General features: G+C 37.0%; 2 protein-coding genes across 2 annotated transcripts; both read left to right on the forward strand.

Annotated features, from left to right (window-relative positions):
- LOC107607844 (auxin response factor 17-like) lies at positions 2,489-4,564 on the forward strand. Its single transcript, XM_016309745.1, has 2 exons — positions 2,489-3,595; positions 3,971-4,564. Exons 1-2 carry the CDS (start codon positions 2,489-2,491, stop codon positions 4,562-4,564), a joined length of 1,701 nt encoding a protein of 566 aa, XP_016165231.1.
- Positions 10,860-12,971, forward strand: LOC107607845 (auxin response factor 17-like). Its single transcript, XM_016309746.1, has 2 exons — positions 10,860-11,969; positions 12,378-12,971. The coding sequence occupies exons 1-2, from the start codon at positions 10,860-10,862 to the stop codon at positions 12,969-12,971; spliced, it is 1,704 nt and encodes a 567-aa protein (XP_016165232.1).

Raw genomic sequence — 14,505 nt, forward strand, 5'->3', positions numbered from 1 at the left:
AGAGAGCATTAATAATTGAGGTCTAATTTGAATAAACAACCTAAATAAGTTATTTTGAAAAAAGAGTTTAAAGTATAAAAATTTTTATTAATAGCAGCTTATAAATAAATTATTTTGTATTTGAATTTTTAGTTATAAAAGTACTTATTTTAAAGTTGTAAGCGTTTGGATAAATAACTCAAAAAATATAATTTTTTTTACACAAGAAAATGAAAATTAAAATAACGATGATAACAAATACTTTTCAATTTTAAATGTTGATTTTACATAATCTAATTACTAAGATTACAATTGTTTAGGCAATTGATTTTTTATTTACTCTCTTATTAGTTCCATTTTTTAGATAATTGGTTCTTGCCACGTAATATCATTATCTACTTCACTTTCATCCATAACTATTTTTTTGTATGTGCTGAATAGTAATAAAATTTTAATTCACAATAATCTTGATAGCAATGCCAAAAAAATTATTGTGTAGTTAGTGTTTGCTGTTTTATTGTATATGATATAATAGGTAAAAATAAAAAATAAATATAAAATGTGTGTTAATGTATATTTTGTTACTGTTTTTTTTTTTACTCCTGTTAGCCTCCTCCTTTATTTGGGTCAAGAACTTGTTATAACTAACTATAAAAATAATAGCAAGCTATATAAAAATAAAATCACATGTAAAAAAATAAAATTAAAATTAAAATTTTATACCACACACAATATTAAATACAAATTTAATAATAAAAATAGAGTGAAAAATAATAAGAACAAATGTTAAAATTATTATTAAAAGAAATAAAAAAACATAATTTAAGTTTTTAATATATTTACTAAAATAAAATGATAGATAATAAATACTAGATAAAATAGATGATATACAATAAATAACAGATAATATTAATTAATTAATTTTGGTCATACTATGTACAGTCAACTTGTATAGCGGGTCATTTACAGCAAGTTAACTCTTATATTTGGTCTCTTATTGCCTCTTGTTTTTTTCTTTGATTTGATATCTGTTAACAATATTAATTAATTAGCGATCTGTTAGCAATGCTTGAATTACAAGTTGTCAAGTTCCTTCAATCTTACTACTAAAATACTGATCTGTTCAGATTTCAGAATAATTCATTTTCTTATTAATCGTTAATTTTCTTTCAAATTAACGTATTTTTATTAAGATAATTACTTATTAATTTATTATAGTAAAGATGAGAAAAGTATTATCAGTATTTTTTTTCCTTTGTACTTTTAAAGCTACTTCACATTGGGCTACCAGAAAAACCATTGTCTCTATTGGGCCGCCTTGGGTTTCTCCTGTAAGCCTTTTTATTAAGCAATACAATATTTTAAAAACCATGACCAAAAAAAAATTCAGAACCAAATTGTATACCAAAAATAACATTCAGAACCAAATTGGTCAAAGAACAAGATTTATACATAGGAGATAACATGTTAAAATTTAAATTGTCATCCTGTCTTACCATTAGTTGTAATTGGTTACTAAAATAAAATTTGAATTTTGACTCAGTTAATTTTTTATGTCTTAGATTAATTTGAACTTGCACTTTTAATCCCATGATAAGTTAGTACAAAAAAATTATAAAAAAATAAAAACAAAAGAAGTTAGACCACAAATTAAAACAGATAATTTTTTTTGTCCAGATTTTCGATAAATACAACAGATTTATAGATAGAAGAAGATAACATGTTAAAATTTAAAATATCACCTTGTCTTATCCTTTTTTTTTTATGAGATCTTGTCTTATCTTTAGTTGTAATCTGTTATTAAAATATGAGATTTGATTTAGTAGAGAGATTTCCGAAACCTATTGTTAAGGATGAAAAAAACAATCATGCTACCCTAAACAATCATTATTATCCAATTGTTTATCTAATAAATTTTATTTTAATTTTCAATTCCTACGTATGTATTGAAAATAAAAATACTAATTATAGAATGAGTAATTGTTATGGGAAGTCAAGAAGGTAGTAACATAGTAGTATTAACTATTAAGGTTGAAATGAATGCAATTAATTAATCAGTATATCATCAACTTGCTTTAAAAATTGAACTGCATGAAAACTACTTGTCTTTCCAAACGAACTAAGCCATGTCATCAGGGATACAAATAAAAGAGTTTTTATTACTAACTTAAAACGTAAAAAGTAAAAACACACATACAATTATACAAATGATAGAACTAATTAATGATCAGTTAACAGTGATGACCATAGATATTCCCATTCAAAGATAAGATAGAACATAAAACTTAAATTTCAAAATTCAATTGAATTTGATTTTGCGAGGGTTGCTCTAACTAACCTTATAGTCTTACACTAATCACTTGTTTGATTCAATTGACTAAGGGTAGCTATATAAAAGACTGCATGGTTTGATTTAAAATCCCCACATTTGTTTTCTTTTCGGTCATAAAAAAAAAACCACACATACTAATCACTCTCTCATTGCCGTAGTGCTCCGTCCTCATCAGCCATGCCTCGCCGTAGTGCTCCGTCCTCATCATTGCCGCCGAGGCCAACACCAATTCCCGCCAAATTCTGGCGCGCATGTGCTGGAATCTCTGCACAGGCACCAGTAGTGAACTCTAGGGTTTACTACTTTCCACAGGGACACATCGACCAAGCTGCTTCGCAACCGCAAAACCTTTCACCTCTGGTTTACTCCAGGCCGGTCATCCCTTGCCGTGTCGCCGCCGTCAACTACTTCGCGGATCCTAACACCGACGAGGTCTTCCTCAAGATTCTTCTTCTTCCTGTCACCAATGGATCCGCTCAAGATTTTCTTCCACCTGCCGTCGCCGCCGAAGGCAACAGCGGCAACGGCAATGGCGACGATGAAGAGGTTATCTCGTACGCCAAGATTCTCACGCGGTCCGATGCGAATAATGGCGGAGGGTTTTCGGTGCCGAGATCCTGTGCGGACTTGGTCTTTCCGCCGTTGAACTTTGAAGAGGACCCGCCGGTGCAGAACCTTAGAATAACCGATCTCCATGGCGCCGTATGGGAGTTTCGCCACATCTACCGCGGGACTCCGAGACGGCACCTCTTCACATCTGGCTGGAGCAAGTTCGTTAACAGCAAGAAGATTATCTCCGGCGATACTGTGGTTTTCATGAAGGACTCCCATGGGAGGATGTTCGTCGGGCTCCGCCGTAATATGTCGCTGGAGGACGGTATCTCAGATGGTGGATTGGATTGGGTTGCAGCTATGGTCGGGATGGACGAGGGCGAAAAAGAAAAAGAAGAGGAAGAAGAAGAGGCGATGACACAGGGATTTGCAAGAAACGAGAAGGGGAGAGTGACTTCGACATCGGTCGCGGAGGCGATGGAGCTGGCGGCGCAAAACAAGCCGTTCGAAGTTGTTTACTATCCAAGCGTGGGTTGGGGGGAGTTTGTGGTGAAAGCAGAGAAGGTGGACGCGATGATTAATGGTATTCCCTGGAGTGTTGGGATGAGAGTGAAAATGGGCAGAGAGAACTATGATTCGTCACGGATGGATTGGTTTCAGGGAACTGTTTCTGCTGTTAATGTTCCCGGTAAAGATCAACCATGGAGCGGTTCTCCTTGGCGCACGCTTCAGGTATAAAATTTGCCCGCTTTGTGAATTTTGATTTGTGTGTTTATGTACATTGATGTGGACTTTGACTAAGAAATGGCAAGAAAGGAAAAAGAAAAAGAACGGAATGAAAGAAATAAATAAAGAAAAATTTAACGATCCCAATGTTAACGTAGTGATTATCTAATAATAATAATAAGAAAAATTGAAAGAAAGAAACAATTTGTTGGTCTGTCGTTATGTCTCAGCAATTTGTTTGTGTATTGTTATGGTTCGTTAAAAAATAATAGATGGATTTTTACTGGTTGTTTTGGTTAAATAAAGATTTGGTCATAATATCTTTTTATAATATTTTTTATTGAAGTTGAGGTTGGCTTTTTTTTTTCTTCTTTTTTATAGATTACATGGGATGAATCCGAAATTTTGAAGAATGTAAATCCTGTCAGTCCATGGCAGGTGGAACTTCTTTCTGAGACACTCTTACTTCCTCAAATATTTTTCCCAACAAAGAGGTTCAGAACTACAGATGGTTCTGGAGTATTCACTAATGAAATGGGAGAATCCTCCTCTTCCGTTACAAGATTTTCTATTCCTGATTCAACAATGGGATTGCTGAATCAAACATTGTTGAGTAATTATGATACTCTTTTTTCTGCTAGCATGCAGGGAGCCAGGCCTCATCTATTTTCTGCAACTACTTATCCCTTCATTCCGATGGATCCTTCTCTGTCTATTGATAATTCCTTTGAGAATAATATTGTACCAAAGTTAAATGTTATGTTGCCAAAACTTAACATTGACACTCATAAGCCTAAAAACTTATCACCACATAGCAAGTCTAGTTTGACTCCCATTGATGAGACCCCTAACAGCAACTCAACCAAATCTGGAGCTACTTCATTTCAGTTATTTGGTTGTACTATTCAAACAGATCAAGTTTCTGATAAAATTGCTGACTATAACAATGTTGAAGGAGAAGACAACATACAATAAAATAATGTCTCCTCTATGAAAGTAACATCTAGCTGTACAGGTATGTCTATAAGCCTATATCTGAATAATAAACTGAAATTTATCTTAAGAATGAATTTAATATATATAAAAAAACAGCTATTAGTATATAGTTGATAATTTCTGTACCGAAGAAATGGATTATCTAGTTCATGGGGATGCTTGTAATGCTTGTTAGATTTGTTTCCATTAATAATGAACTCATTGTTCCACTTTTATCCTTCTGTGTTGTTGGTTTTTTTTTTTTTTGCTCTTTGCTGTAAGGTCATTCCATGGTTCTCTACTTCTATGATTGGCATTCATATGTTTTACGACTCGACTTTTTGCTTAAACTTTTTAATCCTTTTATACAGGTAACCACGTGATAGATGCTGCATGATGACCTTGAAGTGAAGCAGCTGTATACAAATTTTTTTTTTTGGTATTACAAACCAAATTTTTTAAAGTGAAAAAAATGTTGTAACTTTAGTAACATGGCCTAGTAACATTACCACGGCGCTTTTTTTTTATTAATTTTAGTTAATTAAAATAAAATAAATTTCATATTTTTAATTATCTTATATCATAACACGTTATAATTTAAGTAAATGTTAAGTTATTAAATTTTAAATAAAATATGTGATATAGTTTTAAACTTAAAACAAGTATCGTGGATATTACATAATTTTTATTTGAAATATTTTAAACATCAAGCATTAGAATTTCACTAGCAACAATTTTTTGGCCACTAATATCATTAAAAATTGGTTCTTCTGCTTCACTTTCACCCACAACGATTTTTTTATATGTAATGAATAGTAATAAAATTTTAATTCACAATAATCTTAAATAGTAATACCAAAAAAATTATTGTCTAATTAGTTTTTGCTATTTTATTGTGTATGATATGGTAGATAAAAATAAAAAAACAAATATAAAATATGTGTCAATGTGTATTTTGTTGCTGTTTTTTATTTTTTATTTTTACTCTGATTAGCCTCCTCCCTTATTGGGGGTCAAGAATTGGTTATAACTAACCATAAAAATAATATAAGCTATATAAAAATAAAATCACATGTAAAAAAATAAAATTAAAATTGAGATTTCATACCACACACAATGTTAAATACAAATTTAATAATAAAAATAGAATGATAAAAATAATAATAATAAAATAACTGAAAGGAATATATGCATTAAGTGGTTCGGATGTGTTACGGATCCGGCCCACCATCCCGGATCCAAGACCGAACCCAACACCGGTTCCCCGGGTCCGACCCGTTCCTCACTTCTAGAAGGCCCGAAAACTGGAGAGAGACAGATCACCGGAGAGAGAAGGACGTAACCCGAGAACCCAAAAGCGACCCCCAAGAGAAAGTCCAGAAGAAGACCCGACCATCATAGTAAATGTCATCACGGGCAAAGATGCACCATGCAAGTCAAAATCCAAGATAAAAAAGGACCTCCAGGTAATGGCCATCAGAAACCAAGCCCCAACTCCCATGTCCAACAAAGCAATAACCTTCCTACCCGAGGACTGCCAGCACGGCACCACAGCCGAAGACGCACCTTTCGTGATCTCGGCGAAGATCGGAACCGGACTAGTCCGAAGAATACTAGTAGACACCGGCGCAGATTCCAACATCCTCTTTCGAGGGGCCTTCGACAAGCTTTGGCTCCGCGACGAAAATCTCCAAACGCACCGCAACGGCGTCACGGGACTCGGGGACAACTTCCTCAAACCGGAAGGCTCCATCACACTCCCCCTCACCATAGGAACCGGTGACAAGAGGAGGACACTCATAGCCGAATTCGTGGTCCTAAAAGACTCCACTGCCTACAACGTCATCCTCGGAAGAAAGACGATTAATGACTTTTCGGCCATCATCTTTACCAAATACCTCCTTATGAAGTTCATAGCGGAGGACGACTCCATCGGGACCATCCACGGAGATCGGGAAATCGCGGCAGAATGCGACAACACCAGCCTGGCTTTACGGAAAAAATCCCGCGACGCAGCCGGGATATTCCTGGCCGACCTAGACGCCCAGCATGGAAACTACACGTCGACGGCTCCTCGAACGTCACTTCCGGAGGCGCCGGAGTCATTCTGGAAAGCCAAAACGGCGTCGTGATCGAACAATCAGTCAGATACGATTTCCCGGTCTCAAACAACCAAGCAGAATACGAGGCCCTCCTGGCAGGCCTAACCCTGGCCAGCGAAGTCGGGGCAAAAATCCTGGAGATCAACACGGATTCGCAAGTAGTCAGTTCCCAAATCAACGGAGACTACCAAACGCGAGATCCCACGACACACCAACATCCACCAAGCCGCCCCACATCAGCTCAGCATCATATCGGCAGAACGGCCATTCGGCACCTGGGGGATCGACCTTGTCGGACCTTTTCCCACGGCACCAGGCCAACTCCGATATCTCATCGTCGCCATAGACTATTTCACCAAATGGATCGAGGCCGAGCCGCTAGCCTCTATCACGGCGACCCAATGTCGAAAATTCCTTTGACGACAAATCATCACCCGATTCGGGATCCCCGAGATCATCATCTCGGACAACGGAACCCAGTTCGCCGACACCAAATTCAAGGAATTCCTAAACGGGCTACGCATATCCCACCGCTTTAGCTCGGTAGAACACCCCCAAACAAACGGACAAGTGGAATTAGCAAACAAAATAATAGTCAAAGGCCTCAAGAAACGACTCGACGAAGCCAAAGGACTATGGGCAGACGAACTCGGATCGGTCTTATGGTCGTACCGCACGACCCCGCAGACAGCTACCGGAGAAACCCCCTTCCGATTAACCTACGGCACGGAAGCTATCATCCCAGTTGAAATCGGTGACCTAAGCCCGCGAAGAACAATCGGAGGCAACGACGAAGAAGCAGAACGAGACCTCACTGGCGAAATAAGAAGCATAGCCCACCTCAGAGAGCTAGCCCTAAAACAAAGAATCAGCCTGAGATACAACCACGGAGTCATTCGGCGAGAGTTCACAACTGACGACCTCGTCCTACGGCGAAACGACATCGGTCCCCCAACCCCGGGAGAAGGAAAACTCGCCCCCAACTGGGAGGGACCATATAGAATCAAAGTTGCAATCGGGAAAGGAGCCTACAAGCTCGAACGGCTTAACGGTAACGAAGTCCCGAGAACGTGGAACGCCGCCAACTTACAGCGATACTACTCCTAAAACCAACCCAGGTCTCCATTTCCCCCCTCCCCCATTTCCTTTTACGCTTTCGCTTTACTTATTTGCAAAATTACATTTACATTTCAAAAACTATGTATCAAACTCGGGTACTCTTTCCCGCCAACAACGGAGGGTTTTAACGAGGCCCACCCATCAATAAAATCACATTACAAAGCTATCCCTAAATTCTTTATTTCTCACACAATGTCCCAATTACGGAACAAAATCACGGCCACAACTGGAGGACCGATCACCCTCCAGGCCCAACCCACGGATATCCATATAAACCCGACCACACGACGGTCCACTCATCCCAAATACGGGAAAAAGATTAATTAAACGGAATAGCTTTTAAACGGAACATACGAAAAGAGCCCGAACGGCTCGAAAAATTGTTAAAACAAAAAACCAAAGTTACGGAGTCACGGTTACACGGCCCACGGCCAAACCAAAAGTATCCAAAAACAAAGTAAGTCTAAAAAAGCGGGAGAACAAAAGATTACAAAGATAAAGCTACTCGAGGTCGACTATCCGGCCATCACGAACGGTCTTGAATGCTCCCATCACGGACACATCCACTCCCGGAGCAAGCACCAGGGCCTGCGCCTTCATCGTCTCCTCAGTAGCAGCAATTGCATCCTTAGCATCGGCCAACAGTTCCGTTTTCTCCCTCTTCAATGTAGCAACCTCGGCAGTCAGAGCCTCCATCTCAAACCCACATCCAATCCGGAACGGTGGGAGAATGCAGATTCAAGTAACAAACGCGCTCATCGGCATCCGGGAGGACGAGCTCATACCGCCCCTCCTCATCACCACCGCCACAGATGGCCCCTTGATCACGGAGCCGTTGAAGGTCGCCCTCCGTCATCCGCGACGGAACGCCCTATACATCACTAGTCACCCAACCATAACGATTGGGAACGCCCCTGGAAGGGGCTACTGGAGCCCTCACACCCTCATTTCTCCGCCGTTGCATACCTAAAACAGGGAGGAGCACCACCATCAGCCTGCTAACCCTAGACAGAAGCAAGACAGAAACCTACACACCACTACCAAACCAACGCGGCGGTACACCGCCATCACCGAACGAATACGACGGTGCTCGACCCCTCCAAAAACTCAAACAACCACCCCCCAAAAAAGAGACTAGTTCAACGCAAAACTAAAAACAGGCAGAACAATGCATGGCAAAAAACAGAGCAGCATTCACAAAATAACAATAAAACGAAACGCGCTAACCTGGAAATGCAGAAAGAACACTTGAGGAAGCTTGAAAAGCAGGAGCAGCAAGCAAAAACCAAAAACCACAGAGAAAGGAAGGGACTTTCTGTTCAGAGAGAGATTCTTTAGAAGAGAATGGAAAAAGCAAAAAGGAAGGGAAGTGAGCGAGGGAACTGAAATAAAAATCCAAAACGGTTTCAAAGAGAGGGGTAAACTGACACAATTACCCCTAGGCACAGTTAAAGCTAGTAGGGGCAGAAAAGGGAAAACGTCCCTTCACATTTAATGACCCTCCCTCGAAAAAAGAAGCTAATAAAGCCTCGAAGAACGCGACAGAGTAGTATAGTCAACTTGTATAGCGGGTCATTTAGTCATTTACAGCAAGTTAACTCTTATATTTGGTCTCTTATTGCCTCTTGTTTTTTTCTTTGATTTGATCTGTTAACAATATTAACTAATTAGTGATCTGTTTGCAATGCTTGAGTTACAAGTTGTCAAGTTCCTTCAATCTTACTACTAAAATACTGATCTGTTCAGAATAATTCATTTTCTTATTAATCGTTAATTTTCTTTCAAATTAACATATTTTTATTAAGATAATTACGTATTATAGTAAAGATGAGAAAATAATTATCAGTATTTTTTTTTCCTTTGTACCTTTAAAGCTACTTCACATTGGGCTATCAAAAAACCATTGTCTCTATTGGGCCACCTTGGGTTTCTCCTGTAAGCCTTTTTATTAAGCAATACAATATTTTAAATTCAGAACCAAATCGGTCAAAGAACAAGATTTATACATAGAAGAAGATAACATGTTAAAATTTAAATTGTCATCCTGTCTTACCATTAGCTGTAATTTGTTACTAAAAAAAATTTGAATTTTGACTCAGTTAATTTTTCATTTCTTGGATTAATTTGAACTTGCACTGTTAATCCCATGATATATTAGTACAAAAATATTATAAAAAAATAAAAACAAAAGAAGTTAGATACTTAGATCATAAATTAAAACAGATAATTCTTTTACTCAGATTTTCGATAAATACAACAAATTTATAAATAAAAAAGGATAACATGTTAAAATTTAAAATATCACTTTGTCTTATTTTTTTTTGGATGAAATCTTATCTTATCTTTAGTTGTAATCTGTTATTAAAATATGAGATATGATTTAATAGAGAGATTTCCGTAACCTAAAGTTAAGGATGGTTGTTATAATTTACTATCCTTTGTTTCTTTAACAACCATGCTACCCTAAACAACCATTATTTATCTAATTAAATTTATTTTAATTTTCAATTCCTACGTATATATTGAAAATAAAAATACTAATTATAGAATGAGTAATTGTTATGGGAAGTCAAGAAGGTAGTAAAATAATAGTATTAAGGTTGAAATGAATGCAATTAATTAATATCAATATATCATCAACTTGCTTTAAAAATTGAACTGCATGAAAACTTGTCTTTCCAAACGAACTAAGCCATGTCATTAGGGATACAAATAAAAGCGTTTTTATTACTAACTTAAAACGTAAAAACACACATACAATTATATATACAAATGATAGAAGCATAGAACTAATTAATGATCAGTTAACAGTGATGACCATAGATATTCCCATTCAAAGATAAGATAGAACAAAAAACTTAAATTTCAAAATTCAATTTAATTTGATTTTGTGAGGGTTTTCTAACTAATCTTACACTAGTCACTTGTTTGATTCAATTGACTAAGGGTAGCTATATAAAAGACTGCATGGTTTGATTTAAAATCCCCACATTTGTTTTCTTTTCGGTCATAAAAAAAAAATCCACACATACTAATCACTCTCTCATTGCCGTAGTGCTCCGTCTTCATCAGCCATGCCTCGCCGTAGTGCTCCGTCCTCATCATTGCCGCCGAGGCCAACACCAATTCCCGCCAAATTCTGGCGCGCATGTGCTGGAATCTCTGCACAGGCACCAGTAGTGAACTCTAGGGTTTACTACTTCCCACAGGGACACATCGATCAAGCTGCTTCGCAACCGCGAAACCTTTCACCTCTCGTTTACTCCAGGCCGGTCATCCCTTGCCGTGTCTCCGCCGTCAACTACTTCGCGGACCCTAACACCGACGAGGTCTTCCTCAAGATTCTTCTTCTTCCTGTTACCGATGGATCCGCTCAAGATTTTCTTCCGCCTGCCGTCGCCGCCGAAGGCAACAGCGGCAACGGCAATGGCGACGATGAAGAGGTTGCGTCTTACGCCAAGATTCTCACGCGGTCCGATGCGAATAATGGTGGAGGGTTTTCGGTGCCGAGATCCTGTGCGGACTTGGTCTTCCCGCCGTTGAACTTTGAAGAGGACCCGCCGGTGCAGAACCTTAGAATAACCGACCTCCACGGCGCCGTATGGGAGTTTCGCCACATCCACCGCGGGACTCCGAGACGGCACCTCTTCACATCTGGCTGGAGCAAGTTCGTTAACAGCAAGAAGATTATCTCCGGCGATACCGTGGTTTTCATGAAGGACTCCGATGGGAGGATGTTCGTGGGGCTCCGCCGCAATATGTCGCTGGACGATGATATCTCAGATGGAGGATTGGATTGGTGTGAAGCTATCGTCGGGATGGACGCAGGCAAAGAAGAAAAAGAAGAGAAAGAAGAAGAAGAGGTGATGACGGAGGGATTTGCAAGAAACGGGAAGGGGAGAGTGACTTCGACATCTGTGGCGGAGGCGATGGAGCTGGCGGCGCAAAACAAGCCGTTCGAAGTTGTTTACTATCCAAGCGTAGGTTGGGGGGAGTTTGTGGTGAAGGCGGAGGACGTGGACGCGATGATTAATGGTATTCCCTGGAGTGTTGGGATGAGAGTGAAAATGGGCAGAGAGAACTATGATTCGTCACGGATGGATTGGTTTCAGGGAACTGTTTCTGGTGTTACTGTTCCCGGTAAAGATCAACCATGGAGTGGTTCTCCTTGGCGCATGCTTCAGGTATAAAATTTGCCCGTTTTGTGAATTTTGATTTGTGTGTTTATGTATAGTGATATGGACTTTGACTAAGAAATGGCGAGAAAGGAAAAAGAAAAAGAATGGAGTGAAAGAAACAAATAAAGAAAAATTTAAAGAAAGAATCTCTTGGTTTCTTGTGGTGTGTTCTTGTTTTCCCGATGTTAACGTAGTAATTATCTAATAATAATAATAAAAAAAAATGGAAAGAAAGAAACAATTTGTTGGTCTGTCGTTATGTCTCAGCAATTCATTTGTGTATTGTTATGGTTCGTTAAAAAATAATAGATGGATTTTTACTGATTGATTTGGTTAAATAAAAATTTGGTCATAATATTTTTTATTGAAGCTGATGTTTGGCTTTTTTTTTTTTTTTCTTCTTCTTCTCTGCAGATTACATGGGATGAATCCGAGATTTTGAAGAATGTAAATCCTGTCAGTCCATGGCAGGTGGAACTTCTTTCTGAGACACTTTTACTTCCTCAAATATTTCTCCCAACAAAGAGGTTCAGAACTACAGATGGTTCTGGAGTATTCATTAATGAAATGGGAGAATCCTCCTCTTCCATTTCAAGATTTTCTATTCCTGATTCAACAATGGGATTGCTGAATCAAACATTGTTGAGTAATTATGATACTCTTTTTTCTGCTAGCATGCAGGGAGCCAGGCATCCTCTATTTTCTGCAGCTACTTATCCCCTCTTTCCGATTGATCCTTCTCTGTCTATTGATAGTTCCTTTGAGAATAACATTGTACCAAAGTTAAATGTTATGTTGCCAAAACTTAACATTGACACTCATAAACCTAAAAACTTATCACCACATAGCAAGTCTAGTTTGACTCCCATTGATGAGACCCCTAACACCAACTCAACCAAATCTGGAGCTACTTCATTTCAGTTATTTGGTTGTACTATTCAAACAGATCAAGCTTCTGATAAAATTGATGACCATAACAATGTTGAAGGAGAAGACAACATACAATAAAATAATGTCTCCTCTATGAAGAGTAACATCTAGCTGTACAGGTATGTCTATAAGCCTATATCTGAATAATAAACTGAAATCTGAAACTTATCTTAAGAATGAATTAAATATATATTAAAAAAAACAGCTATTAGTGTGTAGTCGTGTAGTTGATCTAGCTCATGGGGATACTTGTTAGATTAGTTTCCATTCATAATGAATTAATTGTTTCACTTTTATCCTTTTGTGTTAGTTGGGATTTTTTTTTTTCTTTGCTATAAGGTCATTCCATGGTTCTCCACTTCTATGATTGGCATTCATATGTTTTACGACTTGACTTTTTGCTTAAACTTTTTAATCTTTTTATGCAGGTAACTGACACATGTTAGATGCTGTTGCATTATGACCTTGAAGTGAAGAAGCAGTGGTGTGTACAAACATTTTTTTTTTGGTATTACAAATAACAATTTTTTTAAAGTGAAAAAATGTTGTAACTTTAGTAACATTACTACGGCGCATTTTTTATTGATTTTAATTAATTAAAATAAAATAAATGTTGTAATGTTTTTACGTTAACATGTTAAGTTATTATATGTGAAACAAATTATCTTGACATTCTGCCTATCATACATGAGTTTATAAGTGGGTATTTATCTGAAGTAACAGATTTGGTTCATAAGATTTAGGAATTTTTATCTCATCCTTGGGTTGTTCACGTCGAGTGAGTGTCTCGAGAAGCAAATAGAGCTGCGGATTTGATGGCTAAATATAGTACTAAGAGTAACTCTAATCATGTTATTTGGTCTGAGCTTTGTGTTGATCTGCAGCAAATCATCCACTCAAATATAAGATAGTGTTTGCTTTATTTATTTCCATGTTTAGACAAAAAAAAATGTTAAGTTATTAAATTTTAAATAAAATATGTGTTATACTTTTAAACATAAAACAAGTATTGTGGATATTACATCATTTTTATTTGAAATACATTTTAAACATCAAGCATTAGAATTGTTATTGCAGCAATAGTTCTATTTGAAGCACTAAATTAAATAATATACCTATAATAATTTTCGAAAAAAAATTATGGGCGAAAAAGTTTTCATCCTCAATCTAAAATTTTGTCCGCGATTTTCATCTCCATTTCCAAAAAAAAAATATGTTAGGACAATAATTAGAAATTTTTGTGAAGTATTAAAAAAGTAAAAAAATATTTACAATATATATCTTTGTATATTTTTTTTATATCACCGAAGAAATTACTTGAAGAGAATGCTTAAAAAAAAAATCTAGCAAAAACAACTTTGTTTTGCATTATTATTTTAGTCCTTTAAATTTAAAATTTATTATATTAGTCTATGAGATTCAAACGTGGGTACCATATTAGTCTTTAGATCTTTTTTAACACTAAATCAGCAAATAAAAGTACTGAACTAACTCTGACTTACCACCCTAAATACATAGCTAAACAATGTCATTTCATTTTGACGCTTAAATAAAACAAAACAAAAAGATGAAAAAGAGTTTATATGATGTACAAATTATTTTATCTCTCTTT

This window comes from Arachis ipaensis, chromosome B07 (assembly GCF_000816755.2).
Source record: "Arachis ipaensis cultivar K30076 chromosome B07, Araip1.1, whole genome shotgun sequence".
Taxonomy (NCBI): domain Eukaryota; kingdom Viridiplantae; phylum Streptophyta; class Magnoliopsida; order Fabales; family Fabaceae; genus Arachis; species Arachis ipaensis.

Coding starts and splice junctions, on each gene's coding strand:
- LOC107607844 (XM_016309745.1), top strand. CDS start 2,489: ATGCCTCGCCGTAGTGCTCCGTCCTCATCATTGCCGCCGAGGCCAACA. Junction 3,596..3,970: donor CTCCTTGGCGCACGCTTCAG/GTATAAAATTTG, acceptor TCTTTTTTATAG/ATTACATGGGATGAATCCGA.
- LOC107607845 (XM_016309746.1), top strand. CDS start 10,860: ATGCCTCGCCGTAGTGCTCCGTCCTCATCATTGCCGCCGAGGCCAACA. Junction 11,970..12,377: donor CTCCTTGGCGCATGCTTCAG/GTATAAAATTTG, acceptor TCTTCTCTGCAG/ATTACATGGGATGAATCCGA.